General features: G+C 48.1%; 12 protein-coding genes across 12 annotated transcripts; 4 read left to right on the top strand and 8 right to left on the bottom strand.

Annotated features, from left to right (window-relative positions):
• Positions 1–108: 108 nt before the first annotated feature.
• Positions 109–3,261, top strand: EV420DRAFT_57385 (uncharacterized protein). The gene is made up of 14 exons (XM_060482639.1): positions 109–465; positions 513–591; positions 644–771; positions 820–837; positions 900–921; positions 967–1,050; positions 1,104–1,315; positions 1,373–1,595; positions 1,651–1,675; positions 1,725–1,967; positions 2,021–2,214; positions 2,267–2,335; positions 2,389–2,716; positions 2,768–3,261. Exons 1-14 carry the CDS (start codon positions 339–341, stop codon positions 2,843–2,845), a joined length of 1,830 nt encoding a protein of 609 aa, XP_060339483.1. The 5' UTR covers positions 109–338; the 3' UTR covers positions 2,846–3,261.
• EV420DRAFT_57196 (uracil-DNA glycosylase-like protein) lies at positions 2,894–4,386 on the bottom strand. The gene is made up of 9 exons (XM_060482631.1): positions 3,990–4,386; positions 3,917–3,935; positions 3,782–3,861; positions 3,663–3,730; positions 3,578–3,607; positions 3,387–3,521; positions 3,271–3,337; positions 3,123–3,205; positions 2,894–3,068 (listed from the first exon to the last, which is right to left on the bottom strand). Exons 1-9 carry the CDS (start codon positions 4,348–4,350, stop codon positions 2,943–2,945), a joined length of 969 nt encoding a protein of 322 aa, XP_060339484.1. The 5' UTR covers positions 4,351–4,386; the 3' UTR covers positions 2,894–2,942.
• Positions 4,387–4,860: 474 nt separating this feature from the next.
• EV420DRAFT_57655 (uncharacterized protein) lies at positions 4,861–5,827 on the bottom strand. Its single transcript, XM_060482649.1, has 4 exons — positions 5,824–5,827; positions 5,723–5,749; positions 5,538–5,665; positions 4,861–5,478 (listed from the first exon to the last, which is right to left on the bottom strand). Exon 4 carries the CDS (start codon positions 5,371–5,373, stop codon positions 4,942–4,944), a length of 432 nt encoding a protein of 143 aa, XP_060339485.1. The 5' UTR covers positions 5,374–5,478; positions 5,538–5,665; positions 5,723–5,749; positions 5,824–5,827; the 3' UTR covers positions 4,861–4,941.
• A 111-nt stretch (positions 5,828–5,938) lies between these two features.
• Positions 5,939–6,818, bottom strand: EV420DRAFT_57648 (uncharacterized protein). Its single transcript, XM_060482647.1, has 3 exons — positions 6,717–6,818; positions 6,613–6,665; positions 5,939–6,550 (listed from the first exon to the last, which is right to left on the bottom strand). The coding sequence occupies exons 2-3, from the start codon at positions 6,613–6,615 to the stop codon at positions 6,116–6,118; spliced, it is 438 nt and encodes a 145-aa protein (XP_060339486.1). The 5' UTR covers positions 6,616–6,665; positions 6,717–6,818; the 3' UTR covers positions 5,939–6,115.
• EV420DRAFT_57737 (domain found in IF2B/IF5-domain-containing protein) lies at positions 6,793–8,693 on the bottom strand. The gene is made up of 5 exons (XM_060482651.1): positions 8,442–8,693; positions 8,305–8,384; positions 7,343–8,249; positions 7,063–7,293; positions 6,793–7,009 (listed from the first exon to the last, which is right to left on the bottom strand). Exons 2-5 carry the CDS (start codon positions 8,358–8,360, stop codon positions 6,971–6,973), a joined length of 1,233 nt encoding a protein of 410 aa, XP_060339487.1. The 5' UTR covers positions 8,361–8,384; positions 8,442–8,693; the 3' UTR covers positions 6,793–6,970.
• A 39-nt stretch (positions 8,694–8,732) lies between these two features.
• Positions 8,733–12,031, bottom strand: EV420DRAFT_1496164 (uncharacterized protein). Its single transcript, XM_060470874.1, has 4 exons — positions 11,990–12,031; positions 11,065–11,933; positions 9,198–11,013; positions 8,733–9,146 (listed from the first exon to the last, which is right to left on the bottom strand). The coding sequence occupies exons 2-4, from the start codon at positions 11,690–11,692 to the stop codon at positions 9,047–9,049; spliced, it is 2,544 nt and encodes an 847-aa protein (XP_060339488.1). The 5' UTR covers positions 11,693–11,933; positions 11,990–12,031; the 3' UTR covers positions 8,733–9,046.
• Positions 12,032–13,580, top strand: EV420DRAFT_1496165 (transcription factor iws1). The gene is made up of 5 exons (XM_060470875.1): positions 12,032–12,077; positions 12,126–12,195; positions 12,250–12,480; positions 12,531–12,768; positions 12,819–13,580. The coding sequence occupies exons 1-5, from the start codon at positions 12,069–12,071 to the stop codon at positions 13,396–13,398; spliced, it is 1,128 nt and encodes a 375-aa protein (XP_060339489.1). The 5' UTR covers positions 12,032–12,068; the 3' UTR covers positions 13,399–13,580.
• Positions 13,581–15,291, bottom strand: EV420DRAFT_1297901 (kinase-like protein). The gene is made up of 4 exons (XM_060468354.1): positions 14,842–15,291; positions 14,144–14,793; positions 14,013–14,092; positions 13,581–13,962 (listed from the first exon to the last, which is right to left on the bottom strand). Exons 1-4 carry the CDS (start codon positions 15,177–15,179, stop codon positions 13,846–13,848), a joined length of 1,185 nt encoding a protein of 394 aa, XP_060339490.1. The 5' UTR covers positions 15,180–15,291; the 3' UTR covers positions 13,581–13,845.
• Positions 15,292–17,615: 2,324 nt separating this feature from the next.
• EV420DRAFT_1634116 (uncharacterized protein) lies at positions 17,616–19,456 on the top strand (the record flags this gene model as incomplete). The annotated part of the gene is made up of 3 exons (XM_060476271.1): positions 17,616–17,891; positions 17,941–18,290; positions 18,349–19,456. The coding sequence occupies 3 exons, from the start codon at positions 17,616–17,618 to the stop codon at positions 19,454–19,456; spliced, it is 1,734 nt and encodes a 577-aa protein (XP_060339491.1).
• Positions 19,457–21,073: 1,617 nt separating this feature from the next.
• EV420DRAFT_57844 (uncharacterized protein) lies at positions 21,074–21,495 on the bottom strand. Its single transcript, XM_060482658.1, has one exon. The coding sequence runs from the start codon at positions 21,438–21,440 to the stop codon at positions 21,105–21,107; it is 336 nt and encodes a 111-aa protein (XP_060339492.1). The 5' UTR covers positions 21,441–21,495; the 3' UTR covers positions 21,074–21,104.
• An 18-nt stretch (positions 21,496–21,513) lies between these two features.
• On the top strand, positions 21,514–22,727 carry EV420DRAFT_1496176 (uncharacterized protein). The gene is made up of 8 exons (XM_060470876.1): positions 21,514–21,691; positions 21,750–21,769; positions 21,823–21,851; positions 21,905–21,977; positions 22,028–22,120; positions 22,169–22,292; positions 22,348–22,431; positions 22,488–22,727. Exons 1-8 carry the CDS (start codon positions 21,607–21,609, stop codon positions 22,595–22,597), a joined length of 618 nt encoding a protein of 205 aa, XP_060339493.1. The 5' UTR covers positions 21,514–21,606; the 3' UTR covers positions 22,598–22,727.
• EV420DRAFT_1496181 (periplasmic binding protein-like II) lies at positions 22,728–24,363 on the bottom strand. Its single transcript, XM_060470877.1, has 11 exons — positions 24,290–24,363; positions 24,105–24,176; positions 23,966–24,046; positions 23,857–23,911; positions 23,713–23,802; positions 23,574–23,657; positions 23,445–23,515; positions 23,274–23,386; positions 23,027–23,218; positions 22,900–22,973; positions 22,728–22,847 (listed from the first exon to the last, which is right to left on the bottom strand). The coding sequence occupies exons 2-11, from the start codon at positions 24,124–24,126 to the stop codon at positions 22,766–22,768; spliced, it is 864 nt and encodes a 287-aa protein (XP_060339494.1). The 5' UTR covers positions 24,127–24,176; positions 24,290–24,363; the 3' UTR covers positions 22,728–22,765.
• Positions 24,364–27,073: the final 2,710 nt, after the last annotated feature.

Here is a 27,073-nt window from a genome sequence, read left to right on the forward strand (position 1 = left end):
CTATCTTAGCCGTGTTGTTCGCCATTTATACTCGCCGAAGCTCAAAAGAAAAGTCGCCGACGTGCGCTGCCGCAACTAGTCACCTGAAGCGAGTTCGGCTCAGATCTTACATCTGCAAGCTCGCAGCCTCACTAACTCTTCAAAGTCCAATCAGTCGGTGACTGATATGTATTAGTACGTGAACTTCACGTAAATCAACCCACGGAACAGTACATCATAAACCCTTACAGGGCTGTAATATTATCTAGACTTCGGAATCTGATGCGCTTATCCTCCGTGGAAAAATTCGATGCATATAAAGCCGACTATACACAACGACCCAGTTTCACCCAGTTTCGATGTTCTTTGGCCATAGTACCCTTATCACTAATCTGTCGGTGGTTGGCCGAAAAGTCGGCGAAGAGAGCAACAGCCATGACAAGAATAGTACGGACGATGAGTACGATGTCATCATTGTGGGAGGAGGTGAGCAGAGGTCGATGGTGTAGTACCTCAATGCTTACTTCCTCTAGGCAATGCCGGTTGTGTCCTGGCCTCTCGTTTGAGTGAGGACAATTCTGTTCGCGTTCTTCTTCTCGAGGCTGGAGGAAGGTGTGTCCATAGTTCTGTATGTCGCCTTGGGATCATGCTCAAACTACATCAGCGGCAAGAGTCTTCTTTACTCCGTAGTTCCGTCCGCGTTTTCACTTCTTTTCCCATCCAAACACACGTATCAACTGTACACCGAACCTCAAGAGTTCGCCCAGAATAAAAAGAAGTACTGGCCCAGAGGTTTGTTAAAGTGTCATTGTTTATCTGTATCCTATTGATTTCGTGCAGGTAAAATGCTGGGAGGATGTCAGTCCTGTTCATCTTCCACCGTTGCTGAGTGAAGCTGACACGAAAGATCGTGCTTCCAGGTTCTGCTATCAACGCGGAGATGTAGGTGCTCCAGCGTCATCGAACAACTTCACTAACGATACATAGGGCTCAATATGGTGTACCTGGCGACTATGACAAGTGGGCTACCATCACTGGAGATGAATCTTGGGCATGGGATAATTTCAAGCAGTAAGTAGCCCTCTGTCTTCATAAGCCTGCTTGCTTCTGTATTTTCGACTCAGCTACTTCACGAAATTCGAGACCTACACCGAGAATAAGGACTACCCTGATGTCAAGATGTCTAACAAGGGCACCAAAGGACCAGTGCGGGTCGGATACTTCCCAGCGTTGACCAAGCACGGCAAAGCATTTATTGAAGCATGCAAGAGTCTGTACATACCATTTAGCGCAGATTTCAACACGGGGGAGAGTCCCACCGGTGTAAACCGGCTCAGTACGTGTTTGTGCATGGCCCCATTGCGGCCTAGGAACGCTGAATACATCCTTGCAGTGACCTACGTCGACGATAAACTAGAACGAGTGACGTCTGAAACCGCCTACTTAACACCCGAAGTCTTGGCTAGGCCTAATCTCAAAGTAGCCATTCACGCGCAAGTGACAAAGATACTGGTCGAAACGATCGGCGAGGAAAAACGAGCGTATGCCGTTGAATTTACCAACAAAAGGGACGGCCCTGTGTATCGCGCGAGAGCCCGGAAGGAAGTCATCTTGTCGTTCGTACCTAGAACTTGGTCGATACATAATGTCCCTGACTCTGTTTCTTTCTAGGGCCGGAGCTATCCATTCACCGCAGGTGAGTATGATATCTTCTGTTTTTTTTTCATGAGCTTATCTTGCATCAGATTCTCATGCTATCCGGCATCGGTCCGTCCGAGGACCTCAAGAAATTTGATGTACCCGTTGTGCATGAATTGCAGGGCGTTGGCGCTCACCTTATGGACCATCCAGTGATCGACTGTAACCTCAGAGACAAAACTAACACGTCCCCAAAATACCTCAAGCCTTCCACTCTCTTGGATGTAATCAAATTTATCTCTGCTGCTATTCAATATTTGGTCCGCAAGCGAGGACCGATGGCGACAAATGCAAGCCACTATAGCTCCACACGTAATGAACCATTGGGCTCATCTTTTTTCAGTTAGGCGAGGCCGCCGCTTTTGTGCGAACAGACGATACATCGGTGTTCCCTGATGCCTCGGAGTCTTTGGAGGATAGTACATCCAGCCCTAGCAGTCCAGACATCGAGATCTTCACAATGGCTGTAGGGTACCAGAATCATGGCATGAAAACATTCACCAAGCATACATTTTCCCTTCACTCCGTATTGCTCCAGTAAGTTTGTTCTCATGGCTTCACATAGTACCCATACTTAGAATCCATTCAGACCGCTAAGTATTGGAAGCATACGGTTGAAATCACCCAGTCCGTTCGAGGATCCAGTCATAGATCCACGGCAAGTAAATTGCTTAGATACTGGCAGCATTCCCATCTCACTTTCGAATTTAGATATCTCCAGTCCGAAGCGGACCTCAAGAGGTTGGTGCGCGGGTTCAAGCTTTGCCTCAAGATCTCTCAGACGGAGCCCCTTGCCGCACTACTTGATCAAAATTGCGAGGATGCCGAGTTGGATCACCGGCAGCGTACAAAAAACGACGCTGAAATTGAAGGGGTGATACGATCTCGCATGGAGACATTGTATCATCCCACGAGTACCTGCCGTATGGCACCTTTGAAGGAAGGTGGTGTTGTGGACGTGTCGTTCTGTGTGTATGGCATCAAAGGACTGAGAGTGTGTGATGCATCGGTGTTTCCCTCCATCATATCAGGTCACACTGTACGCAGTTTTCTAGACTTTCGTCGTAGCTTGCAATTGACTTCCATCCAGGCCGGGGCAACATTCGCCGTGGCGGAGAAACTCTCGGACATCATGAAACGAAAATTATCTGAAACGAAATCCCAATGAATCCCATCATGATCATACTAATACATAGTAGCGACCCCATTGAAATATGATATTGAACCACTTGCCAACGGAATCATTGAGAAACCAGAAGCTAGTTCTAGAGTTTGTCAACGGAAAACAGTTTCGGGTCGATTGCAACCATAGAACTGCAGTCCAAACTCGACGTTTTGACTTGGCATAGGCATCTCTTCAAGTCAGCGAAAATTTCAACCTTCTCGTTTGCCTGAAAAAGGGATGGTCCGATACTTCAGGAACGACCTAAAGAACAGGCACGTACCTGGTACTGAGTTACCCTCGCAGAAGTGCTGGGCATCGCGAAAAACAAGGTCTCGGAGATAGGATCTACATTCTTCGTGTCTTCTGCTAAGGTGGATGCTGTCGCTCAGTGGCCGTATACTAATAAGTATGATATAGAAGGGATTGACCTTGTTTCGGGTAAACCAGTTTGAAGGACATTAGACCCGGCATCACTTTTGCGGTTCTATGCTTCCTCTAATAGAGCATGAGTACATGAACTCGATGAAGAAATTTTACTAATCACTGGGACTGCACAATGTTGTACCGTCCCTGCGATACTTAATCCAACGAAGCAGACAATACGGGGACGATACCGAGCAATCTTCGCTAGGAATGCCGGGACGGCTGTGCGCATTTCGGCTTCTGACAGCTCGCTTTGCTGGAAGACGACAGTAGGCATTGGTATTCAGCGTGTATAGTAGCAAGTTAGCATACCTCGGCTGTTGGTCTGTCGACAAGGTTCGTCTAGTAGTGCACATCATGTACAGATTTTTCACCTGCGGAAATTGCATAATCTTACTAGTCCAATGTTATATAGTTCGGGTAATGTGAAGTCCTCGGTAGGAGGTAGCTTTGAGGATGTTAATCCTAACAAACGGACTCAAGCCTCTATACGCAAAAGGGGTCAGACCCACGAACCTCCTGCGTGTAGACCAGTCCAGAAGTGATTTGTTGGGTGTCCAAAGTGATGCCCAATCTCGGCCGACTTCTGGCCTGGACTGTAAAGAATACTTGTGAGGTTCTCATCAAGTCGTTCCGGTCATTCAAACCTACTTGATGCCGCAAAAGACAACTCGAGTAAGGTTAGATGATCGGTCATGAAAGGAGTAGAAAAGATTCTACGTACTATCAAGATGCAGCTGAAGATAGTCCGGGAGAAGATGAAGGTGTGCGTAAGTTTCTGGAGGTGCAAGACCCCGTTTCAGTTTTTTTTTGGGCGGCGAAGCAGGCGATCTTCTGAGGAAAACTTTTTTCTGGTCCAGACCATGATCAAGTTTACGGAATAGTCGCTTCTTTTCTAGAGGCTCTTTAGGTGTGGTGTCTTCGAGCTCAGTATAAGATCGCCGTGGGACAGGTCGACGAGACGACCGACGAAGGACAGGAACAGGGCTAGTCGGGGGTTCCAGTTTGCAAGAAAATTGAGCTATAGATTCACGAAATGTGGTGACGGCCTGCTGTGTGCCTTCGGGAAGTGAGCCTTCCTCCATTTTGAGATGAGTCGCCCGATGGATCGGTCAGAAACCGATGTCTGTGGCTGTGCCTCACCACCGGCATCTACTACGACTTACGGCACTTGTCAGCGTCACTTCCGAAGCTGAAATTGAATGGTTGCAAGATTTCTAGGATGTAACAGAAGAGAAAAAATATAGCCTAGAGAAGACCTAGAGGCTGTGATCCATCAGGTCCTGGGCGACAACTAGAATATCTATTGGAACGAGAACAAGTCGAGAGTGGCCCTGACTCGGAATATCGACAGTCAGACAGATTCCAGCAAATCCTCTGTCGATCAAAAAGACCCGAATCAAAGCTGACGCCGAAGTGAAAAGAACAGCGTAGCATTAATACCGGCAAATGTATATTCACCGATAAATTACTGGGCGATCTATGCAGTCGACTGATGGACAAGGAACCGCACATTTGCTTCCGCGGAACCTCGTTGTTGACTGCAGAATGTAAGCATTAAACGATATAGGAGGTCCTATTGCTAGTAGAACAACAATTAAGTATTAGATAGCGTGCAGGTATGTAATATAATATTATATAAAGTATAGACCCGATCCTTCGTCCCGTACGACAGTCTATAACTGATCTTCTCTCCGGACAGTAAGAAGTTTCTGCTGTAGATCCTGCAGAGAAAGATCATCAACTGCATACCCGGCCTTTTTTAACCGTGCGAGGGCCGCAACAACCCAATGCTGACAGTGCCATTGCAAGTTTCCTCTGACGACTTGAGTTCTCGTCAAAATGGCATGCAAAGTCCTGTCCCCGCTCCCATATTGCCAACCCTTGGGTATGGCGCCGACTTTCACTCGTCCTAAGTAGGTGTTTGAATGGAGCAAGCTGACGTCCTCTGGTTCTTTGACATTGTACGTATAAGCAGAACCACTGATTTGGTAGGCGATTCCAGTCAGCTGCTGGGGTTTCGTCATGACGACAATTGCCCAGTGCTTAGCACCAGGAAGACTGGGATGACCGTAATGTGCCACATAGAGATCGTCGTGGTCACTCATACTAGAAAACGCCTGTACCAAATGAGAATATGAATTACGGGTATCAAGGCAAAAGGGTACCAGATGAGGATTGCAGAATGAGTTACGGAAGAGTCAAGTTCTCGCCTTAGGAGAAACGTGTTAGTGTCAAGCCTAGACTATACGGCTCAAGGGAAAAGACCCACAAATATTTCCGTTGGTAAAAGGATATAGACGAGGGGGGATGCGTTTGCGTTTGACCTGAACGGTTTCCCGAGCTCCCCTTATATATTTCAGATACACCTGTAGTCTCTGACGTCGTACCATGCAATGCCTAACAATATCGATGGTAAAGAGACTGGCTCGGAACAACGGGCTTGCATGGAATTACAAGGGCGTCCGTTATTGCTTCGGTTGTCTACAAAAACAAGGCCGAGCAGGATTTCAAGTAAGGCACAATGTTGATTGTCGAAAAAAAAATCAAGTACTCACGTCTCCAGCGATGATATGATGGAAAGAGAAGAGAACAAAGCGATCTAGTGTTGCATTGAATTATACGGTGTGGTACCTCTTTTATAATAAACCGGATCTTTGCGGGACCTTGAAGCATGAAACTGCGCCAAGCCATGAGTCCAACGACGGTCGGTTATAGAGAAGAACAAGACATTACAATTAGCATGATCACATTGAACCCCTACGAAATACGCGCTTTATTCCCTCGAAAGTATAAGTAAGTAGCCAACTTTGTAAAAACAAATTAAAGATGGCTTATTTTATCCAGCAGTCAGTCTCGGCTTTCTCTTCGGACCGAACTAAGTCTCCGCTGCAAACTCTCCAGTGAGTCATCATCAATCGAATGATGGGCATCCTTCAACCGCTTGAGACCCTCCGCAACCCAGTTCTGACAATTCCAATGCACGTTCCCCAACACGACTGGTGTCCTCGTCAGTATGAAACTGAGTGAAACGACCCCGTTATCGCCATGTACCATATTGCTCGCGACTTTCCCCACCTTGACACTGCCCATGTATGTCGGCGTGTCAAGCAGGTCTACACCTTCAGGGGGCTTGACTTCATACGTCTCCGTACCACCGCTGATCTGATACGCGATCCCGGTCAGCTTGTTTGGATCCGTCATGACCACGATGGACCAATGCTTGGCCCCACGGAGAAGAGGATGGCCGAATTGCGCCACGTAGATGTCATATTCATTGGATAACTTTAATGAAGCCTTTCAACCAATGAGTCACTCGAGCGAAAATCGGAGAGCAAACGGCTCACCATAGCGATATCAGTGATACGCAGCGTAGCAGACGACTGTGCTTTGTATCGCGCTTTGCGATCTTTTAGCTGGCGTCGCTTAGCAGCTCAGGAACTGACTTTACCTGGGGATGCTGGGTGCAAAGTTGCTGAAAGAAAACAAAGAGTCTAAGGAGGCACCTCTACCCCTTTTTACAATAAACAATAGTAAGGGCTGTGAATCACGTTTAAGATCCATCAGATAAAGTAACGGAGTCCTCATTGAGCCGTATCCCAGTAGAGCGTAAAAGAGGGTTGGCATAATCAAAGAATTACCATACATGCAACAATAACAGAGAAGTCCATACGAAGATAGAGCACCCTTGGAAAAATTGACCCATCATTCGTCATCATCATCATCGTCAGCTTCCTCAAGCCACTATTATGACAAATTGAGATTAGATTTCTAGTTTTTATGAGGGAATATCTCACCTTCAGGAATGGCTCACTGGCTTTCCTGACCGTCTTACTGGTCTCCTTATCGACGTACTTTTTACTGACGTGCGTTCCCCATTGGGTGACAACCTCCTCATCAAGAACGTCAACTTGATAAAGCGCCATTAGGATCTTGGGGACAGCGGGTAGAAGGTTCGGGTAGGTAAGCCCGACGAGACGCTCAATACCGCCCAGCAAGGACTTTTGATGTTTTTCCGAAGTCACCATCTGCGTACTATATGAGCATGTGAAACGGATACCTGAAAAAAGTAATTACCTTGGCAAACAACGGCGTGTATTTCTTGATCTCGGAGAGGACGTCCGCCGTAAAAAGCGCCTGGACAAGCACAACAATAGTCTTATGCTTCTTCTCGATGCCCAACTCCTCCGCCTTTTTATAAATCGAGACGGAAAACGCCTTTGGATCATCCGTGTCCCTGTTCTCCTCGATCCACTTCCCAAGCATAGCGTAGGGGCTGTTTGCGTCATCATCACTACCTTCATCATCTCCTCCTAGGGCTACCCCCGCCATACCTCCTTCGAGTGCTTTGATGCGCTGCTTCACGGCTTCGGGAGAGGTGTCTGCAGACCAATCCTCCTTGGCTAATGCCGTATCGGTGTTAAGCTCTTTGGCTTCCGCTTTGATCTTCTTCGTCAGCTCATCGTCACTCTCGGCGCCGTTGAGATTGGCTTCCTCATCGCCATTCTCCGGTGTAACATCACCTCCTCCTCCCACACCTCCCGCGGCGTCACCATTGTTGGTCCTCTTTTTACCTTTCTTGACCTTGACTGGAGGATTCTTGAGGATAAACGTGGTCAGCTTGTGGCGCATGTCGACACCGGTACGCTCTCCGCAAGCCTTGCAGTCACGGATGATATCCTCGGACCGGCCAGCCTTGAGAATGACGAGTTCCGTCTCAGGATTCTTGCACGATTTGCACAAAACAAACTTTTCGATGAAAACGTCCAAGAGCTCCCGGAGACGATTGGCATCATGGGCGCCATTGACAATGTACCGGTCGTTCTTTTCATCAAAGGAGGTCTGGGCGCCTAGTTCACAACCGAAGAATTTGGTAGTATAGGTAGGAGGACGACTGAGAGCGCGCGCGACGTCAGCCATATTGGGGATGACCGTCTTAATTCCGTTCCCTTTACCCTCAATCTTTGTGTTGAGAAGGGGCATTCTAAGACATTGAGATGAGTCTATCGAGCGCCTGGCAAAGGAGCTGAAGCACATACCGGTAGCGATAGAATTTGTCATCGACATCACGTCGGATGTTTACTACGCTGGCCATAATGGACAATGATTGGGTTTAGCGCTATAAGCCATGTCAGGTAAGTATTCCAGCCAAGACGGTGAAAAAAACTATGCTCACAGAAGCGAGAAAGGAATTGTTAAAGAGATTTTTTTGTCTGGAAGGACTGATTGGAGGACGAAGCATGAATCCTCTGCCAGGACAGAAGATGGGATATTGGGGGTGGGGGGAGTGGGTTGACGAAATTGTGAAGGCGTTGCGGGGATGCTAGATACAAAGAATGCCAGATTCGAGATGTTGGTTTCACAAGGAAGTGGTGGTTGGTGAGCAAGAGCAGTGTGCAACGTTGCAGGTGATACCGAAAAATTCCGTCGGAACTTGAAACGGTGCCGGCCGAAATTCGTCATTATGTCATATGAAATGTCTCATCGACTTTTGGAATCTTATTTTTCGAGAAAACATAAGTAACATCATGACGATAAAAGTACGAGGGGATACTTACACCTACGTACGTAAGAATATACTATCACGGGCGTACATGTAGCAAAGGTTTCACATCACGTATAGTACATTATGCACGAATGAATGGAATGAATAATGTAAGTATAAGCGCATGACTGCAAGTAATGATATAATTGTCCAGGATGAATTGCAGTGATATAAGTCCCATGTATAAATGTGAAGCAGGTCAACCAGAGTATCGTACCATCTAAAAGTAGATATAATCATACACGGGGCTGGGAAGCTGTTTGTGTAAGAGCGGATGAAATAGAACCAGAGTTCGAGGGCGTAGTATACAATTGTACCGAGGAAGATTCGAGCATTCTAAAGCGTAATTCAGAAACCGGGACAGATGGAAGACGGAAATTATCGCACCTGAGCCAGATTCTTCCGCCGCCGCTCTTCTCCCGGACGATTTCACACTCCCTCTGCCTTGGTCCCTTGCCATTAAGGCAATCCAATAATGCTTGGCGACCCTCTTTGGTCCCTTCTCCTTCGATGACCCATTCACCTTCCCAGCCGATTCCCATAGCCGCGCCGAGATCACTTCCGTTGGCGTTCATCTTTCCGACGGCATCAAAATGAAGTCCGCCTCTCCAAACCTTCGCAATCCAAACCCATTTCTTCACGACAGCAACGCCTCCCCTAGAATGAGGGCTGCGAACTCTGGTTTGAGTATGAATGAGACGTAGCTGCGGTACTTCTTCGAACCCGGGTGGTGGGAGTCGTCCAATGACCATTCGGATATTGCCAGTGGCCAAAGACGATCGTTGACGACCAACTGCAAGAGGAGTGGCGGGTATGAGACAATCATAATAAAAAGGCGAAGGCAAGGAAATTGGGTCATCAATAGGTAACATATCGTCAGGAGGGCAAAAGGGCACGAGACAGTGTCCGTTGAATATCAGCCATGTGCGAGTCTCCTTGAGCCTGTCGAACCGGTCGCGTCTACTAGAGAACTCTCGGCTAGACGAATGATCTTCTACGGAACTTTCTTCACTTCCCGGTGGCGCAGGGGGAACATATCCCAGATTACAAACAACGTCCCCTGTGCTCATATGCTCCCATAGACCAGACTCTATGAGCTGATCTTCGCATCTCTGAATGCTCGAACTGCCACCAGTTTGGGTGAGGAAATAATCCTTGTCCAAGAACTCTGGACCGTCGGACAATTCAGTGCACGGGACATAAACACGTAAAATGGGAGCACGGACGCGCGACGTGGCAAGCACGAGATCGTGGGGTGACGAGGGAGATGGCATCGCAACAGGTGTTAAAGGGGGTGATGGAGAACTGTGCCTCTCGCTCCGGGACAGCGGAGAGCCTCCAGATCCTGAAGCTGATCCGGAGGTGCTGCTGAAGGAATGATTGCTACCGCTAAAATTCGACGAAGCGAACCTCCGATGTGGTCGATAAAATCCTAAATCATCGTCCAATAACCAACCTTCTGAAATGGAGGAGTCATGTGCAGACGAAGCACGTTTTGCTTTGTGGGCAAATGAAGCGTTGGCTAGCGACCGCCTCCAGCCCGTCGAATAATATTTAAGGTCTCTGGGATCGGCAGGTGGCGGGGGCGGATTGTTGGCACTGCTGCTAAATATGGAAAGCCGGTTCTTCCTTTTCATTGAGCGTAATGACGCAGAAGAATCAGGACTTCTGATGGTGCCTGCTTGTCCCCCATTAAGTCCCGTAGATTTCGGGGCTTGACGGGACCGCGACGAATGCAAGTAATGTGCAGTGCTCGTTAGACTCCGCGTATGTCTATGACCATCTGTCTGCACAGCGCCGGCCGAAACCGAACGGCGCTGAGGGATCCGTCCAGGCGTTTCAACCGGTCTGTCTGTCACGACGACCGGATCTGGACATGATAAAGGTGCGGGAAAAACAAGCTCCCGTACAGATCCCGTCCCGCTTCCATCGACCAAGGAAACTCGCTGTAGAAACGAAGGACCCTGTGATTGAGTACGAGTTTCAGGGAAGATAGGATCAGATTCTGGTTCCGACTCTAAAGGTGGAGGTAATGAGGAACTGTGCGCGAGCGACTGTAGGAGAAGCACGAAGCGGGAATGGGTGTGGGTTAGCCTCTCCAGTTTCTGATTCCGTAAAATTTCGGCATTGGAAAGGCGGCGAGAGGAGAGTGTCGAAAGCGCAGCAGTGGGGTATATATGAAGCGGAGTGCGTTGTGAGATCACTACAGAATAAAATTTAGCAGAGTAAATATTGTGAATGAAAGACTACTTGCGGAGCAGGTCGAGATCATGCAATGTGATAGGAACCTCCTGCACACCTTCCCGGGATCCGGATCGTAGCCTTAGACAAGTGCCATAGCCTTCGACATATCTCGAGAGAATGACATCCCGCAAGTCTTCCTTGTCAAGAATGTCCCGCAAGGAACGACACGTTTGAGAAAGAGCGAGAAAGTCGGGCCAGGGGAGAAATGACAAGAGGCGGGACAATGTGCCTGGATGGTTAACAATGCTAGTGACAGAGGAGACAGCCTTCCGTTGGGGCATTAATGCAGAGACCAAGTGAGAGAAGTATGAGACTGGGGAATTTAAAGCCTTCTTCCTTGGAGGGCGGGAAGTGGGTATCGCCATGGTAGTAGGGACTGCGCTTGACCCGGTGACGCTATTGGTCCTGGGTAGCGACGGTAGCGGCCGATTGACCTTGGAACTCGTCGTCGATATGCTGGTGGTGGTCAAAGGAGGCTCGAGACGACCAGACAATGGTTCCGTGGCTGCGACAGGTGATTCAGAGCCTGAAAACGAGGACATATGCTGGAGCAGATGCTGTGGATAGCTCGAGGCCGACCCTGGCGCAGCGATATGGGAGACAGGCTGAATGGGAGCTACACTGAAAGCGAGAGCCATCGTATACGACGGTGCCAAGGAAGCCAAAGGGTCTTTTAACGGTACCGTGTGGTCGTGGAGCACGGCGACGACAGCTGCAACTGTTTACGCGGTGGTGGTCAAGAGATAGGGGAGGCTGACTGCAGTGAAGGATATTGAGCAGCAGAGGGCGACGGGGGAATAGCAAAGGACGCACTGAATCAGTTGGCGCTAAATAAAGGGCTTCATGTCGTTTTCGGGTAGATCGTTGAATGTTTCAAGGTAAGCGACTCAAAAGAGACCGGCAGGAGGCGGCAATTTATTCACTTCCAAATTAGGCCGCGTACAAAATTAGCAGGGTCATCAACTGACGTAAGCGTACATTGGTCAACAGTCAACCTGACCTTTCTCTTCCAGCATGGCCGCAGTAAGTGTCCGTAATGCCTTTACATTCTGCACGCTAACTCTTTTCCAGACAAAGGAAAAGCTCGCGCGTGATATCTTTGGTGGTTCTGACTCGGAGCTGTCTTCAGATGAGGAGGAAGGTGGGGCTGTCGGCATAGCATCTCAGCGTCTCATCCTCACTTCTTCTGCTCCAGAGCTCCAGAATCAATCGCATAGCAAGCAGCGCCGCGACGATTATGAATCATCTGGCCCTGATTCTGAGGATGACTATGGTCGCCAGGGCAAGCCGAAGAAACGGAGGACTATCAAGAAAAAGAAATCTAGCGACCTTAGGGAAGAGGTTGGTTCAAAGAGGAAGCGGGGGACCAAGAAGAAGGAGCCTACATATACGGAGGAAGACTTGAATGACCTGCCGCCAGAGCAAGGTGCGTCGATGCTGCATAGCATCTAACACGTCGTCTTAATTTCCTTATAGCCAGTAAGATCAGGCTTGACATGCAGTTCGACGCTATACTCAAGCCCAAAAAATCTTCGCGTCCCAAAAAACGAAAGAACAATGACGAAGTTCTCGACAGCTTTGCTGATGATGAAGTCGCCCGGTTACGGGAAGCCATGAATAACGCAGCTGACGAAGACATACGCTCCAATCATGACAAAATTCCGGCTACGGCCAAATTACGGCTGCTTCCTGAAGCCATGGAGACTTTGAGAAAGTGGGGAATGTGATCATTATGCGTCAGACCATGATCTAACATTTTTACAGAGCTTCCCTTGCGCAGTCTATGATCGACAACAATCTTCTGGAAGGCGTCAAACGTTGGTTAGAACCACTCCCAGATCGTTCTCTTCCCGCGCTAAACATACAACGCGAGTTCTTTCCCATCCTCAGGAAAATGGAATTCATCGACTCGGCCGTTCTCAAAGAGTCAGGACTTGGCAGAATCGTCGTCTTCTACACCAAGTGCAAGCGCGTGACCCCTGATATAGCGCGTATTGCCAACGAACTGGTCTCAACGTGGTCACGCCCAATCATTAAGAGGTCGGCTTCTTACAGGGACAGAATTGTTCCTGTTGCCCGAGATGATGGAGATCCGAACGCAGGCAGGTTTGGTGGAGAGAAATTGGGTGCTATCTTGGCACGCGCTAAAGAGTCAGAGAAGGGCCGGGTCCGCAAGAATGCTGTTACAATTCCTCAGAGTGAATTGGGCAACTATACTGTGGCGCCCAGGGCCAATGCCGCCCTCATGCGGTCTAATACTAGCGTGGATGTCGATGTGGAGAGAAGGCGGAAGAATGCTGAGCGTCTGAGGGCCCTGACCAGGAAGGTGGCCATGAGAGGCTGACTATTCAGTGTGCTCGCCCTTTTTTTCGCAAATTTCTCTGTAAATTACTGTCTAGTTTTCTGGTGATTCAAATATATCTCCGATGGTTGTCACCCTTGTCGCTATCCAGTGCTCAATCTATATATATATATATATACTTGGAAGTCTTGAAAGTCTTGACTAACCAAAAATATCCACCTGCACTAACATTCTTTGTGGACGCCAGTTATAAAGGTTTCAAGCTCCAAGGTCGGAAAGGAGTCACACTGGCTTAGACATGTGGGCCAGGACCTTGTCGTGGATTCTTGAGTCCTATAGCTGTCATCAGCCTCCGCGGCTCGCAATTCTGGTCTTGGCAAATGTGCGCGTAAACTTGGCAGACTCAGTACCGTTAGACTGATCACTGGGATATGGGATTACAACACAATAACAATGTCCTAAATATATTAGTACATGAAACATGCTCAATCAATCTTGGCTTAGCCCGCTGCCCCTCGTGCTACCCTTAGGTCTATACTTGACAACCCAAGGGTGCCGAAGCACATCCACCAGAGGGAGGCGTTTTTGTGGGTCATGTTGAAGAAGCTTCAATATTCGTCAGATGTATCCACAATGAGGCTAAAATGTCGACATACTCTTGCGACGAGGTCTCGTGCGTCTGGCGACATGCCAGGCGGGAAGCGAAGGTCGACGTTGGCTATCCGTCGATAAGTATCTGTGAAAGCACTATTAGACCAGATAAGGAAAAAGTGCAAGAAATACCCACTGTTCACGCTACTCTGGTCCTCGAATGGCGGGTTACCGTTCAAGAATTCGTAGGTCAATACACCCAATGCCCAATGATCCACCCGTTCGTTATGATCCTTGCTCTCAACCATCTCTGGTGGAAGATAGTCCAACGTTCCACACATTGTCTTACGTCGATTTCCTGGAGCATGCACACTCCACCCAAAGTCCGCAATCTTCAATTCCCCATTCAAGCCCAAGAGCAAGTTTTCAGGCTTGATATCCCGATGGATGACATGCTTGCTATGCAAATACATCAACGCGTCCGCCATCTGATCAATGTACCGCGAACTTCTCTTCTCGCTGAAGCGGCCGTGCTTGCTAAGCTGCCGGTAGAGTTCTCCCTTACCAGCAAACTCGAGCATTAAGAATATACGTTTTTCATCGTGGAAATAGCCGTAGAGACGTAAGACGTTGGGATGCCGTAGGTTCTGTTGAATTTCGATCTCTCGGCGGATCTGCTTCTCGACCCGTCCCGCAACGATTTCGGACTTGTAGAGGGTCTTGAGGGCGATGATGTAGTGCGGTTCGGCTTTGGTACGGACCATGTAGACACGGCCGAATTTGCCCTTACCGAGAGGGCGACCCATGTCGAAGGAGTTTAATGTCCATTCTCGAGTGGGCGATTGCCTAACAGTGAGTGAGCAAAAATCTGCTCAATAAGACTACAAAACTCACCGTGCCACACTCGAATCCAATGCCAGCTCCCTCGCGGCATCCCCGGAAATTGCCTCGCCTCTTTTTTCGTTCTCAAGTTCCAATCCTCCATCATAATTCCCAATGTCAATGTCAGGTGTCGCTGGTTTCTCTGTCGTCAGATGTCGCAAGGCGGAATGGGGCGTGGGTTTCGGTTTCGCAGAGTTAGTAGAGGGGTTCGGCGCCGCAAATTTCGTTAATAGTTTGGCCACATTGGTTTGGCTTGGTTGTTTTGACAGTGTGGTCGGCTTCGTTGTGGTGGTCTTCTTGTTGATGTCGAGAGCCGAGATTTGCCGAGTGACTGAGGCTATGGAAGTCATAGCGTAGAGATAGCAAAAGTACTGATACTGATGCTGCAGACTTACGATGCCAAAAGCCGAGATTGTGGTTGGGGGAAGAGATGAAGAAGAATCGCGTCGCGGTTGCTCAACTTCAACTACCACGTGAGCGTGATGTCAGCCAATCAAAGCCAAGCCCGGACCGGCGCACGAACCATGCGCATTGCTCTTGTTTGTATCCACCATTGCCTCCGTCCTCCTCAGTGCCAAGATTGACGTGCTACATGTTCCCGAAAATACTGGGCTTACGCTATGAGCTTCCGTGAGACTGTCCTGTCCTCCTCTATGCATTGCTCTGGAGTGCCGTTTGTGCGCTGAATTACTTAGATGACTACTGCCGCATGGATAAACCTCCGGTTATGAACGTGAACTTTTGTGGTCTCACATATCGGTCACACTGGGTGCTTCTACCCGTACATAATCCGCTGAACAATTATACGCGGTTTATCGGGCTCTGCAGTCTCGCAAGAACAGTGCTAGTGATCAGCGAAGCTTGGCTCATTGATAGGGTGCCACTAAGGGGGGTCATAGAAAATACAAAGCCTTCTTTCCAAGTGGAAGGGGAACGTTCGCCGTGCTGGAGTATCTGAGACTAGCCGCGAACCCCACGTCTCCTCTCTGTCCATTAATTTTCAAAACAGATCTTGCCATCCATTCTATCGAAGTGGATATAATCCTTCTCACCATGGTCCTGAAAAGTGGTACCTACTACCGGAAGAATATTTTAAATTATCGGTACGTGTTGAAGGTCTTTATTCTTCGGCCGGTAGTCCTCCTAAACGTCTAGGAAATTCCAGGGACATGTACCGTGCACTCGATTTACGGCCATGTTCAGTATGGGGCAATCTCAAGTAATCGAATGACCCATTCGACTTGATACACGGGGCAAGCGTGGAGCACATTCCACTCCTGGTAAGCGACTCTTTCGGGTCGGACAATAACCTGGGAAAATGAGTGAATAACAGGCCCAATTCTGATGAAGGCTTTTGAATTCAGTAAAGTGAGTCGGGATTCCGTTTGATGCTGAAGCTGATTCATTTTACTGTAGTCAAAATCTTGAGTCAAAAATATCATCTATATTTCTGGCCGTTTTCCTTGCCTTTTGACCGGCGCGAGTTAGTCGCCTGTTCCCTGGTGTCTCCATAACGGCATACCCTAAATATTGTAAGGTGGTCGATCGATTTCGATTTCGGGGTCGTCTCTCCCGGTACTGGACAAAGGTTCGCACCAATGCCCTGCATGTTTAATATCACAGAATGTTTTCGTTCTAACCCCAAGCAGCGGCGCTGATCGCCGTGAGGCCATCGCGCGGGCGCAGGGTCAGAAAGACTAGTACAATGAAATTTGATCATCAAGCGGGCGCCACATATTACGACTTATCACCGTACGTTGTGTGCAAATCATATGATATGTACCTACATCCCAACTCCTTGATTCACCAAAGTATGATTGGCGTCAGGATCCTTGCATATATATATGTGTTGGATCTTAGATCAGAGAAAAATCTTTAAAAGATGATGCAGAATGGACGCTCATCAGATGCTTGAGCATTTCTTATAATTGCAACATCTAGGGAGATATACCCTGACAACTGTAGTTGCGAGGACTAAGAGCGTATAATCGCCATGAAACGGCTAAAAGACGATTCCCCAGCTCCAGAACGAAGAAATAATTATAACGAAACCGGGCAGGGTCTCGTAGTGGATTATACCTTCTGTGTGGAAGCCGAAGGTATAGCAGTGAGAGAGCAGAAGTCAGGCGCATCCGAAATTCTGTTAAATTAAAAACCCGAGTGGTGTGTTCACGCCGACAGGTTTCCAAACAGTTGCCTTACCTGTTAGAAGAGAGACAAAAATCATGAGGCTCGCAAACTGTATATAAGGGCAGCGATCGCTACTTTGAGATGGGACATCTGCCAGCGAATAAGATTGAGTATACGTTCATATGGCGGCGAAGAAGCGTTAATTGATGGTATGTATTCCGTTCACGATATCACAAGCATCGCAGTAGAGATCTATCACGACGGAAAGATTTTACCGGAGAGTTGACGGAGATTACGCTGAGATGGGGATCTGAAAACAGATAAAGACCAGAAAAAGGTCGCACAGGAGCGAGTCTATCAGAAGGACGATACCCGGAATGACTAGGGAAACGAGGGGGCATTTGGAATATTACAAGAGGTACGAGGTACAAGGGTGAGTGCTGCGAGTGATCAACATGATCACAATGATCAACACGTTTTCGTAGCCGAGTGACTCGAGGAGGAAGCGTGTCAAGCGCCAAATCTGAGATCGGACATTAGATCAGCAGCGGAGTTTGAACTTCTTTGGAAGGAACGCTGACAAGCTGAGTTTAAAAACAGAGCCAGGGAATCAGAGCACGTTCCCTCGTCCCTTTCGGCCTTGTCCTTTCCCCAGCATGTCGCGGCGCCAAAATCGCGTCTCTCCCCTCGCCATCGTCCTGCCCCAGCCCTCGCTCCCTCGTCGTCGTTCATCTCTTCTTTCCACCGGCTCTGCTTCCTCTACACCCAGAACACCCCGTTCGTCGGCTTGCGGCTCACCGAATTGTTCATCCTGGTTCATCAAATCAAACAATAGAAAGAGCTCAGATAGCTGGAACAGCTCAAATCAGGATTTTGGAGACGATGTAGAGACTGCTGAATGGAAGCCTGATCATATTTTATTGCTGTCACGGGTGCGTCGGCTGTCTTTGTTATCAAATACCGCGCTCATTGTATTTGCAGACCCTAGATGCTCTTCCTTCACATCTAGTCACTCCTTTTAATGGCCCTATCCCTCCTTCTAATCTCCTCGATAAGATTGCTCGAGGTGTCGCCCAAGCTAAGGGACCCAATGATTGGCCGTTTTCCCTTCGTGCAACCCGCGTAAAACTCATTGAGATCGCTCGTACACGCGCCAAAGAGGAAGCCAAGGTATACACCGACGAGAACGATGATTATTTCTTTCGTGGTGGGGAATCCGAACTCCCTGCAGTTGGAAAGAAGCCTCGCCGTCCCGTATATAGGCAATCCAGTATGGACTTTCTCTATGGGTCCATCTCCGAAGATCAGGATGAGCACGACAATATCACGCGGTGCGTCACTGTTTAACCCTACTTTTGCCTTCTCTATATTAAATTTTATCGTGACTAGCTTGTCCAACCGTCTTCAGCGAACGTCAGATTGCCTTGTCTCACCGACCACATCCTATCATCCGTATTCGCGGACGCGAAATCACCTTTCCCAGCGCCGTTCAGCTTCACCGCCCCGTCCTGGTCACCTTCCGTCCCTCCTTAGTCCATCTACACCCAGTACCTCGACCCTCACTACTCTTACTACCCTCTCTTCCTCATGCTCACATCATAGGCGCTCCGGATCTACTCTTTCGTCAATGACCTCCAACGAGTCCTTGAGTAGTGTCGATGCCAAATTGTCATATCATCAGCTGCTGCCTTCTTCCATGGCTTCCGCCGCGGATCCACGCGTCCAGCGTGTCCGTCGATCAGAATCATTTTGTGGACCCTCAGCCTCAGCCAACGATCAAGCTGTTTTCATCCAGTCCGCAACGCCTTCGCCCGTACGACAGTCGATTAAGCGTGCCCCGTCTTTCGGTGCTGCGGCGCAAGAACTTAAAGAGAGTAATCGAGCGAGGGTCGCTAATGACCTCGGTCTTCTTGGAATGGAAACACCCACTGATGCAGTCTCATATCCTTCTTCTGATGAAGAGGAGAAGAAGAGGAGCAAACATGTGAAGAAAGCGAGGACCAGGAATATTGTTACAGCATCGCCACCCCTTTCACAGCCATCTTCATCTACCCCCACCCCCGAAGCTAAGGTCAAGGGCACGAAGAAGTGCAGAGAGCGAAAAGATTCTGGCCATGGCAAAACGGATGGTGACCGGTCGTCTTCTAATGCCAATCTTGGCATCGGAAGGCAGTCAACGTCACAGCGGCCAGCTCAGCGCATGAGTCTCCAGCGAAATCCCAGTATTTTTGGCGCCGAGCTTCCTCATCTCCATATTCCCCCTCCGGCCGATCATCAAATGCAAATCGATTCTATGTACATGGGTCCCAGCACGGTGAAGAAGACTCCTACCCTTCGTCGGGTACGTCGATTGGGCCTTGCGCCCTCGAGACGGATATCGTTTGGGAGTCTTGTTGTCCCCGAGGACAGTGTGGTGTCCCGTTTCGATCAAGGGCATGACGCAGATGTCGAAGAAGATGGCGAAATTGGGCTGGGTAGTGCTTTTCAACTGAGATGAAATCTCGTGTTCGAACGGGGAATCCATTCTTGGTTTTCTAGATTTCTGGAAGGTTGGAGATGAATACCTGTTTCTCACAGTCTGGTATATCTGACAGTTATTCTCAGTCTTCCGTCACGCTCTTTGGTCGGCCTTGACCGTATACAGTTAAAACGTTCCCCTCGATATTATTGCAAACATCTCTCCCGCAACTACTTTGTAACTATCATCCTACTATCGGTCAACAACTCAACTCTCCTTTTCTCCCATCATCAATCTTTGTCTCTCGTTGCTCAACTGTTTCATCTTATCTCATCTTCCCTCGTCTTCCATCTCTTTCTGATCAAAATTGCTGTCGGAATCAACGATCCTCCCTGCTGACACCTTTTCCTATTTCCTCTCCCGATCGTTGGTGCGCCGCCTATCGGCCTATCGCCACAATCCCGTTGTAACGGTTGTAACAACACACTTATATTAACATCTTGGCTTCGCAAATCATTGCCACCGCCGTCATCACCACTCCTTCAGTCTCTTATCGGCACTCCGAAAAGCCCATGTCTATGGCGCTTCCATCGCTCATTGCACTTTGAACCAAATATCAATTCCTCGATCATACATTCCCTCATTTCAGTCATCTTCCTTCCCTCTTGTCCATCTATTCCTGGATTGCTCGCCAGGCACTGCGAGCGTGTACAATATCTAGTGTTCTGCACTCGTGCACTCATAGCATTCCCTTATCATTTGCGCTTGCATGTTATCCGATGCTTCATTTTACTGCGACAACTCCGAACCCGCTTTTTCTTCTGTCTGCTGTATGTATTATTAGTTATCACTTATTTTTCGCTAGCTTTTTCGATTACAGATATATAGATGTCGACTGATTGCACTGGTTCCATTCATCCACTTCTTTCAATGATCTTTGTTTCACATCAATGCTCGCGATTTTCTTGTTGACATACGCGTTCCACTCTTGTTCTTGGTCAATCAATATACTGATGGCTTCCCTGCTGCGGATATTGAATGCGTGTTTGCCGTCTCGTCCAGACCTGTTCGGAACTACTAAGCTCGGAACCGGGATAAAGTTTGGGAGCGCACTACTTTGACAACGCCGTGCTTTTTTTATTGGTGTTCCTTGATCCAAGCCGCCTCGAGGCTTAATGAATTCGGAGGCTAAACTGCTTGCGGAATCGTCGGTAGGCCATTGCAGCCGAGCCCTCTAGAGAATACCAACGATTCCTATGGCTATCATCTGATATCGTTAAGAGCACGCTTTAACATTTTTTGCGATAATTGATGGGGAAAAGATTATTCATTATGCCTTTGCGTAACGTTGAACATTGAAGACGTCGAAACGGACATAATAATTGAGGAACACTTCAGTAGGGACTAGGTTAGCTGCTTGTTGACTGCCGTCGTGACCGTTGGCATCCGTCAAGTAGATGTTGATGTGGCAGGCGGAGACAAGCGAACCAGAAAACAATGACTAGCCTGCCTGCCTGGTGTGATGGTGTCACGTTCACTTCATTTGACTTAGTATCGACACAGTATCTCAAACATTGCGCGAATAATTCTATTTCACAGAACGGTACCAAGTCTGTATAATAAAAATTAGAATCGAACATTGAAGGTGAAAGATGGAAAGACTGACGTACAGGTTAGGCCTGGTTGTTCAATGCTCGCCCTCGCTTGGTATATGCGCCGCGGCCAACTCTTCCGCAAGCTCTTGTCGAGCCTGTCGGCGTTCTGCTAGCTCTAGCTTCTTCTGCGCAATGATACCACTTGACTTTTGATCCCACTGCCACGCAAGGTATCCAAAGGCTCCCCAAGCACCCATTGACACTGCATGGGCCGTCATGTCTGTATTGGTCGCTGTGAGACGTGTATGCCAAATTGAAAGCAACATTGACGCACTATCAAACAAATTTCGTTTCTGAATTCCAAGTTGGCCAAGCCTGGCTGCAAGGCCGAAGAGGGAGAACCCTAGGACATTTGCGAACAGCGACATTTTGGTTGGTCAGGACAAGGGAGTGACCTTTCCGATGCCGTCGAGAACAAACATGTGTAAACTCGCAATAAAGCGCCGCTGCCGCCACAGTGCCTGCCTGATCTTACTACCCGATTCCACCTTTAGCACAACTGCGCTCAACGTGAAAGACGTAAAATAGCCGACGATGTCTTCTATCGATAAACTAGAAACGGGCAAGCAGCACAAGGAGACGGGTGATCAAGCCTTCAAGACAGGGGACTACAAAGCAGGTGTGCACTTCTGTGTGGCTTATTCGCGCTGTTGCTGACTTCAGTTTCTCTCTCTTAGCGTTGTCTGCATACTATATGGTACTTTGCTTTCTCATCTTCAAGATGAATACGGTGGCGCTGATAGCATGAAGGCTTTGATGTATCTTCAAGGACTCGACAAGTATGTTCAATCTCTGATGTTTGTTTCCATGTTCCACTGACGGATCGCTCTAGGAATGCCATTCCTGGCATGTCAGTCATGCCTTCTCGGGCAGAAGAAGAAAATGCTGACAAGAAACTATCCGAGGTCACCGTCCTCAATTCATCGCCACCTGCTCGTCCTGATTTTGGTTCTAGATCGATGAGATTATAAGCAAGATTTATGGAAACATGTCTGCGTGCCACTTCTCTCAACAGAACTGGAAGCGTACAATCGAGACCGCAGACAAGGTCTGTACTTCTTAATGATTTAGTATAACCGTTGACCGCTCTTCTCAGGCGCTCTCGAAGAACGAGAAGAATTATAAAGCTCTGTTTCGAAAGGGGAAGGCGTTAGGTGAGCAAGGATATATCGAGAGGGCTATCAAGGTTCTGGAAGACGTGAAGAAAAAGAACCCAGAAGGCTAGTGTTCTGAACCAAGTCTTCCCAACCTTGTTTACCTCTCTTCCTTGCTTAGATGGTCCCAAGGCTGATGCCGAGATCGCGCGACTTAATGCGATCGATAAAGCACGCGCAAAAGTCGAGCGGCAAAAGTTGAAAGGTCGGTCGGTGTGTTGTGGTGGCGCCACTAGAAAACTGATCTTGCTATTGTTCTAGGTTTCTTGACACGAGAGCCAAAGTCGAAATCAAAGGCGGCGGCGACGACAACAGATCCCGAGGAAGAAATCGAAAGTATCGTATCCCCTGCCGTCGCGACCTCGTCCTAAACACTCCTTTCCTCTTGCTTTGGTCTTTTTTGTTGTATGTTCTGATGTCGCAAATGTATTTTCAGTTTCCTGCTTTCAAAGATTTTCAATGTATCAAACGAACTACACAAGTGCATAATACAATTATATTATTGTGAAAACTTCTCCTTTATTTCTGACTCTGATGTATTACACCAACGTTACAACGTCGGTGTCGACAAATTGCGCGACCTCAAACTCTCCTTTGACTACTCCGGCCTTTTGAAGGACACTGTCGATATCCTGTTAGCCTTGCAAATCGTGATGGAAACATAAACACTGACCTTAAGGCGTCAGTGATGACCTTGGTTTCGATTGTTAAGCAATCATCGGGATAACCGACGGTTTTCAACCACGCCTAAATCCGAAAATAGGTATATGTACATGTAGTCTAGATGCCAGAGGACTTGCCAATATATCTTCTTCTGGATACCCGAAGTGAGTCTTGATAAATTCCACGTTACGGCTTGCACGGCTGTCGGGGGAATCAAAAGTCTTGACATAAGTGGACAGCGATGTCAAAAACTCTCGAAGAGCGTCAGGTGGGGTCGTCGGTCGAGCTGCAATCAGCCAGGAGGGCCAGGGGGTCGGCACCGAACCAATCTACGCCGCCAGCTTATGTCAGTATTGTGACCGATGGCCGACAAATGGCGCTCACAAAACGGCATTCCTTTGCATCAACGAATGGTTTCGTGGTGAACCATTCCCACATGAATGCACTGGTTGATCCATCATTGACGGATTTGATGAGTCCATGGATGTCGTTGTTGACTGCGTGAGTTGATATCAGATGTTTGTGATATATTGGCAAGGACATCGGGTTCCTCACTCTTGAATTGAAGGTTTTCTGAAGGCCAGCCCTGTTGTAGGGCCATTACATACGCCATAGTCTGGCTTCCGCTGAGCATGCCGTGTTAGAGAACTGCCAGAAACAAATCGGACCGGGCCAAAAATTGACCTTCCTTTCCGTGAGATGCCTATCGTCGTATCTTTGAGATCAGCAATCGAGTTGTACTTGGATTCAGTTCCTGTAATGACGGCCCTAGAGCAGGACATCATGGGAGAGGAGTTTGCGACACATTGTGATAGGTACTTACCAGTTCAAGGGTGTCGTGACATAGCTGCCTACCAACTTGTAGGCCTTCGATCCGTTAGCGATACCAGAGATAAGCGGGTCTGTCAGCGCACTGAATACGAAATCAATATGAGCGATGTAGGATAAGCCTCGGGCATAAACTCACATCGCGACATCAATCTCATCGTTGGTGAGTCGTGAGATCAGTTGTCCCGTGCCGCCTAGACAGATGGAATTAGCTTCGAGGTTCACGCCAGAAATAATTTGGTTTTAACTTGGACACTCGACAAGGGTGAAGGTCTTATCTTGGTCCGCTTGGGCGTATTGCAGCAGCGGGGAAGAGAAGTGCTCTCGAACTAAAGCACGGTACAATTCAAGAAAGAATCAAGATACAGAGCGAGAATCAATGCGAACCGTATCCAATCCTGAGCGGCATGACTGACTGAAAGTAAAAGGTTAGTATAGATATAAGTGTCTGGGAGGTTCCTGTGAGCATTGCCCAAAGCGCCCCCAGATGAGAAGATGGTCACCGCAGGACCAATGGTTAAGAATTTATAGTTACATAAATGAAGATGCATATCTTCATGAGATAGACTTACAATTTCTTTTGTCCTTGTAGATATCGATGCAGAGTGTGAAATGATATCGAGGTTGACAGGCAGAATGATCAAACACGGCAAACCTCAGCGCCCGGGCCGACACCGGCTCGCCACTCGCCTTCTTACCAACTGCTAGCTACATTGCACGTTCAGCACTTCAGGTCATCCACGCCTGCTTTCGATTTCCAGCTCCAATTCATGGAAACAGCAACGTCATCAAAAATTCCTTCATCAATACTCCAAAGCTATTACCCTGACATCAAGACATTGGACACCTACCTTGGCGATGTTTTGGATAGCGACGCAATCCCGGATTGGTCTCTGGTGGTTCCAGATGACTCTGAGAGATATAAGCACCTCGTAGAAGAGTCTTTTGTTGCTATAAAGCAAGGTCAGCGGTCGCTTTCGCGTCAAAGCTTGAAGGTTGAAATGCCTAGAGCTGATATAACTGAGGTGAGTGTCACTCAGCCATCATAATGATGTTACATTACTAACTTTCTTTCGAGACTATACATCAAGCTCAGAGAGTCATCTTCAGGAGAAAATCGTCGGCAAACATCATAACGTTGGGATACTACTACCGTGTCCGTCCACCGGGTTATTCGAGTATCGTGCTGCTTTTTTTACGCGTTTCCTTAGGATAACAAAGTAGTTGCTCGTGGAAATCATGGAATGACACGTCCAGGAGCCGAAAATAGCAGCGTAAACACTATCGTCACGGCGTTGCAGGGTGAAGAGTGGAGAGTGCTTTTAGCACGGCGAGTTTCATCTCATTACGTTGGATTTGCCACCGACTGATTCTTCGCATAGGATTGGCGAAGACGCAATGTTGCATCTGCTAACAGACACAGCTATATTTCTTTCCTTACCCAATAATTGTTTTTGCCAAATGACGGGGGAGCCTCTGATTAACTTACCGCCGCATCGGCTGCCCGTGGATCCTGGAACGTCGTTGCTTGGAAAGCGATTGACTAAGCTCCCTGCTCTCGATGAAAGGCCAACTAAGCTGCAAAGAACAGATTCCAGCAATGGATCGCGTCAATGGAATGACCCCAACGCTACGTTGAAGACTGTGGTGTAGGTGTCATTCATCCCGAATTTATATCCGCCTGATAAGAATACAGGGCTTCTCCCGCTGACGTTACACTTTGTCGTTCTAGATTATTCTTTGGGAGGCCAGCAACCGTACCCCATACAAATCAGATTCTATGCGGATTTCGGCCGAATCGTTGGTCATTTTGCTACCCAGAAGTTTCGAGGGACTAAATAGTATCAGACATTCTCAATAGGCTCACACCCAGTTACCCCACTGCCGATCAGCTGAATGGTGATGAAGTGCATGACTACGATCTACGACAACAACAAGAAAAAGCGCGCCATCTGTCAAAATACATTTTTCCTCGACAGTATGGATCGTCAAGTGCCTTTACGTTCAAGACGTCAAAATGGGGCTCCGCTATGACGCCTACCTTCACCGATCGAGGAGCTGAAATCCGAGTACGATATTTGTGTCTATCTTTCACCTTTATTGATTGTATTGCAGCTGTCAAAGACTCCCAAGCGCTTGAAGGAGGTACTGACTCTACTCGATAAACTTATATGGAGACACGGAAAGTGCAAATACAAGCTACTTCAGGACCAAGTTTGCCCGTCAAAGGTACCAAGCTTTCATAAGTCGATCACAGTGGCTTTGTGTAACTCTTCCATAATTAGGTTGCTACAAAGTCAGAAAAGCCTCTAGAGAGCAGCATCATACTAGTGAGTATTTTCTTTTGGCTCTGGATTCGGCTGACAGGTATCGTAGGAGCTGCTGTCTGAAGAAACCTCTCAGCTTCAGTCTCAAGCGTTGCTAGAGGAGGTTTCATTGGATTCAGCTGGGAATTCCATCTTTCCAATTGGTCTCACGCAAGCTAGAAAACACGCTGAAAACAAACCGCGTTTTGTAGAATTTTCATGTAGTCATTTTGAGGTGGGAAAGTGATATATATGTGCATCGCGTCTGACTATCTTCTCAGGTGTACCGATATGTGTTTCTTGTTACGCAGCAAGTCATACCGCCCAGATTCTGGGGCAGTGACAACAACTTCAAACATATATGTCGTAGTATGTTGGTCACTGATCAACGTTCCACAATCTTTTCTTGTATTGACCGGAGCCCTTTCAGACGTACGAGAGTTCATATCATTACGGCGATTCGAAACTTTTTCTCTGCATCACATTCTCCAAGGCTTCAGCACATCTGACTGCGAGTGGCTGATGCCACCAGGGAACGGAGAAAAGCAGACTCGCGTCAGCGTCTCTGACGCTGCTAAACGGCGGGAACTGCTGGAAGATTTCTTATACTGGTACTTCGACTCCTTTGTATTAATGCTACTGAAGGTGAGTGGTCACACCGCGTTGAAGTTTACGTCGACTGACGAGGACAGACAACGTTCTTCGTAACGGAGTCCTCAGCGTTCAAGAATAAAGTCCTGTACTTTCGTCAGGATGACTGGAAAGTGCTTTGCGAGCCACTTTTGGACCGTCTGACAAGTGGAACATTTGAGAAGATGAAGAAAGTTAGTCTTTCAATCTCGAGTTCGATTGGGCACTGCTTATAAGCTTCGATCAACAGTCTGAAGCTAAAGAAGTTCTTCGCCAGCGCAAACTAGGTTACTCTTTCGTTCGTCTTCTACCTAAGGAAACGGGTGTTCGGCCCATTGCGAACTTGAGACGTAAGCAGGTCGCCATCGAGGTAAGTGGGCAGCTCTCCAAGGTCGTTTGCACCAGCTGACCAACTCGCAG

Source organism: Desarmillaria tabescens (assembly GCF_030435595.1).
Source record: "Desarmillaria tabescens strain CCBAS 213 chromosome Unknown EV420scaffold_1, whole genome shotgun sequence".
In the NCBI taxonomy this organism is placed as follows: Eukaryota; Fungi; Basidiomycota; class Agaricomycetes; order Agaricales; family Physalacriaceae; genus Desarmillaria; species Desarmillaria tabescens.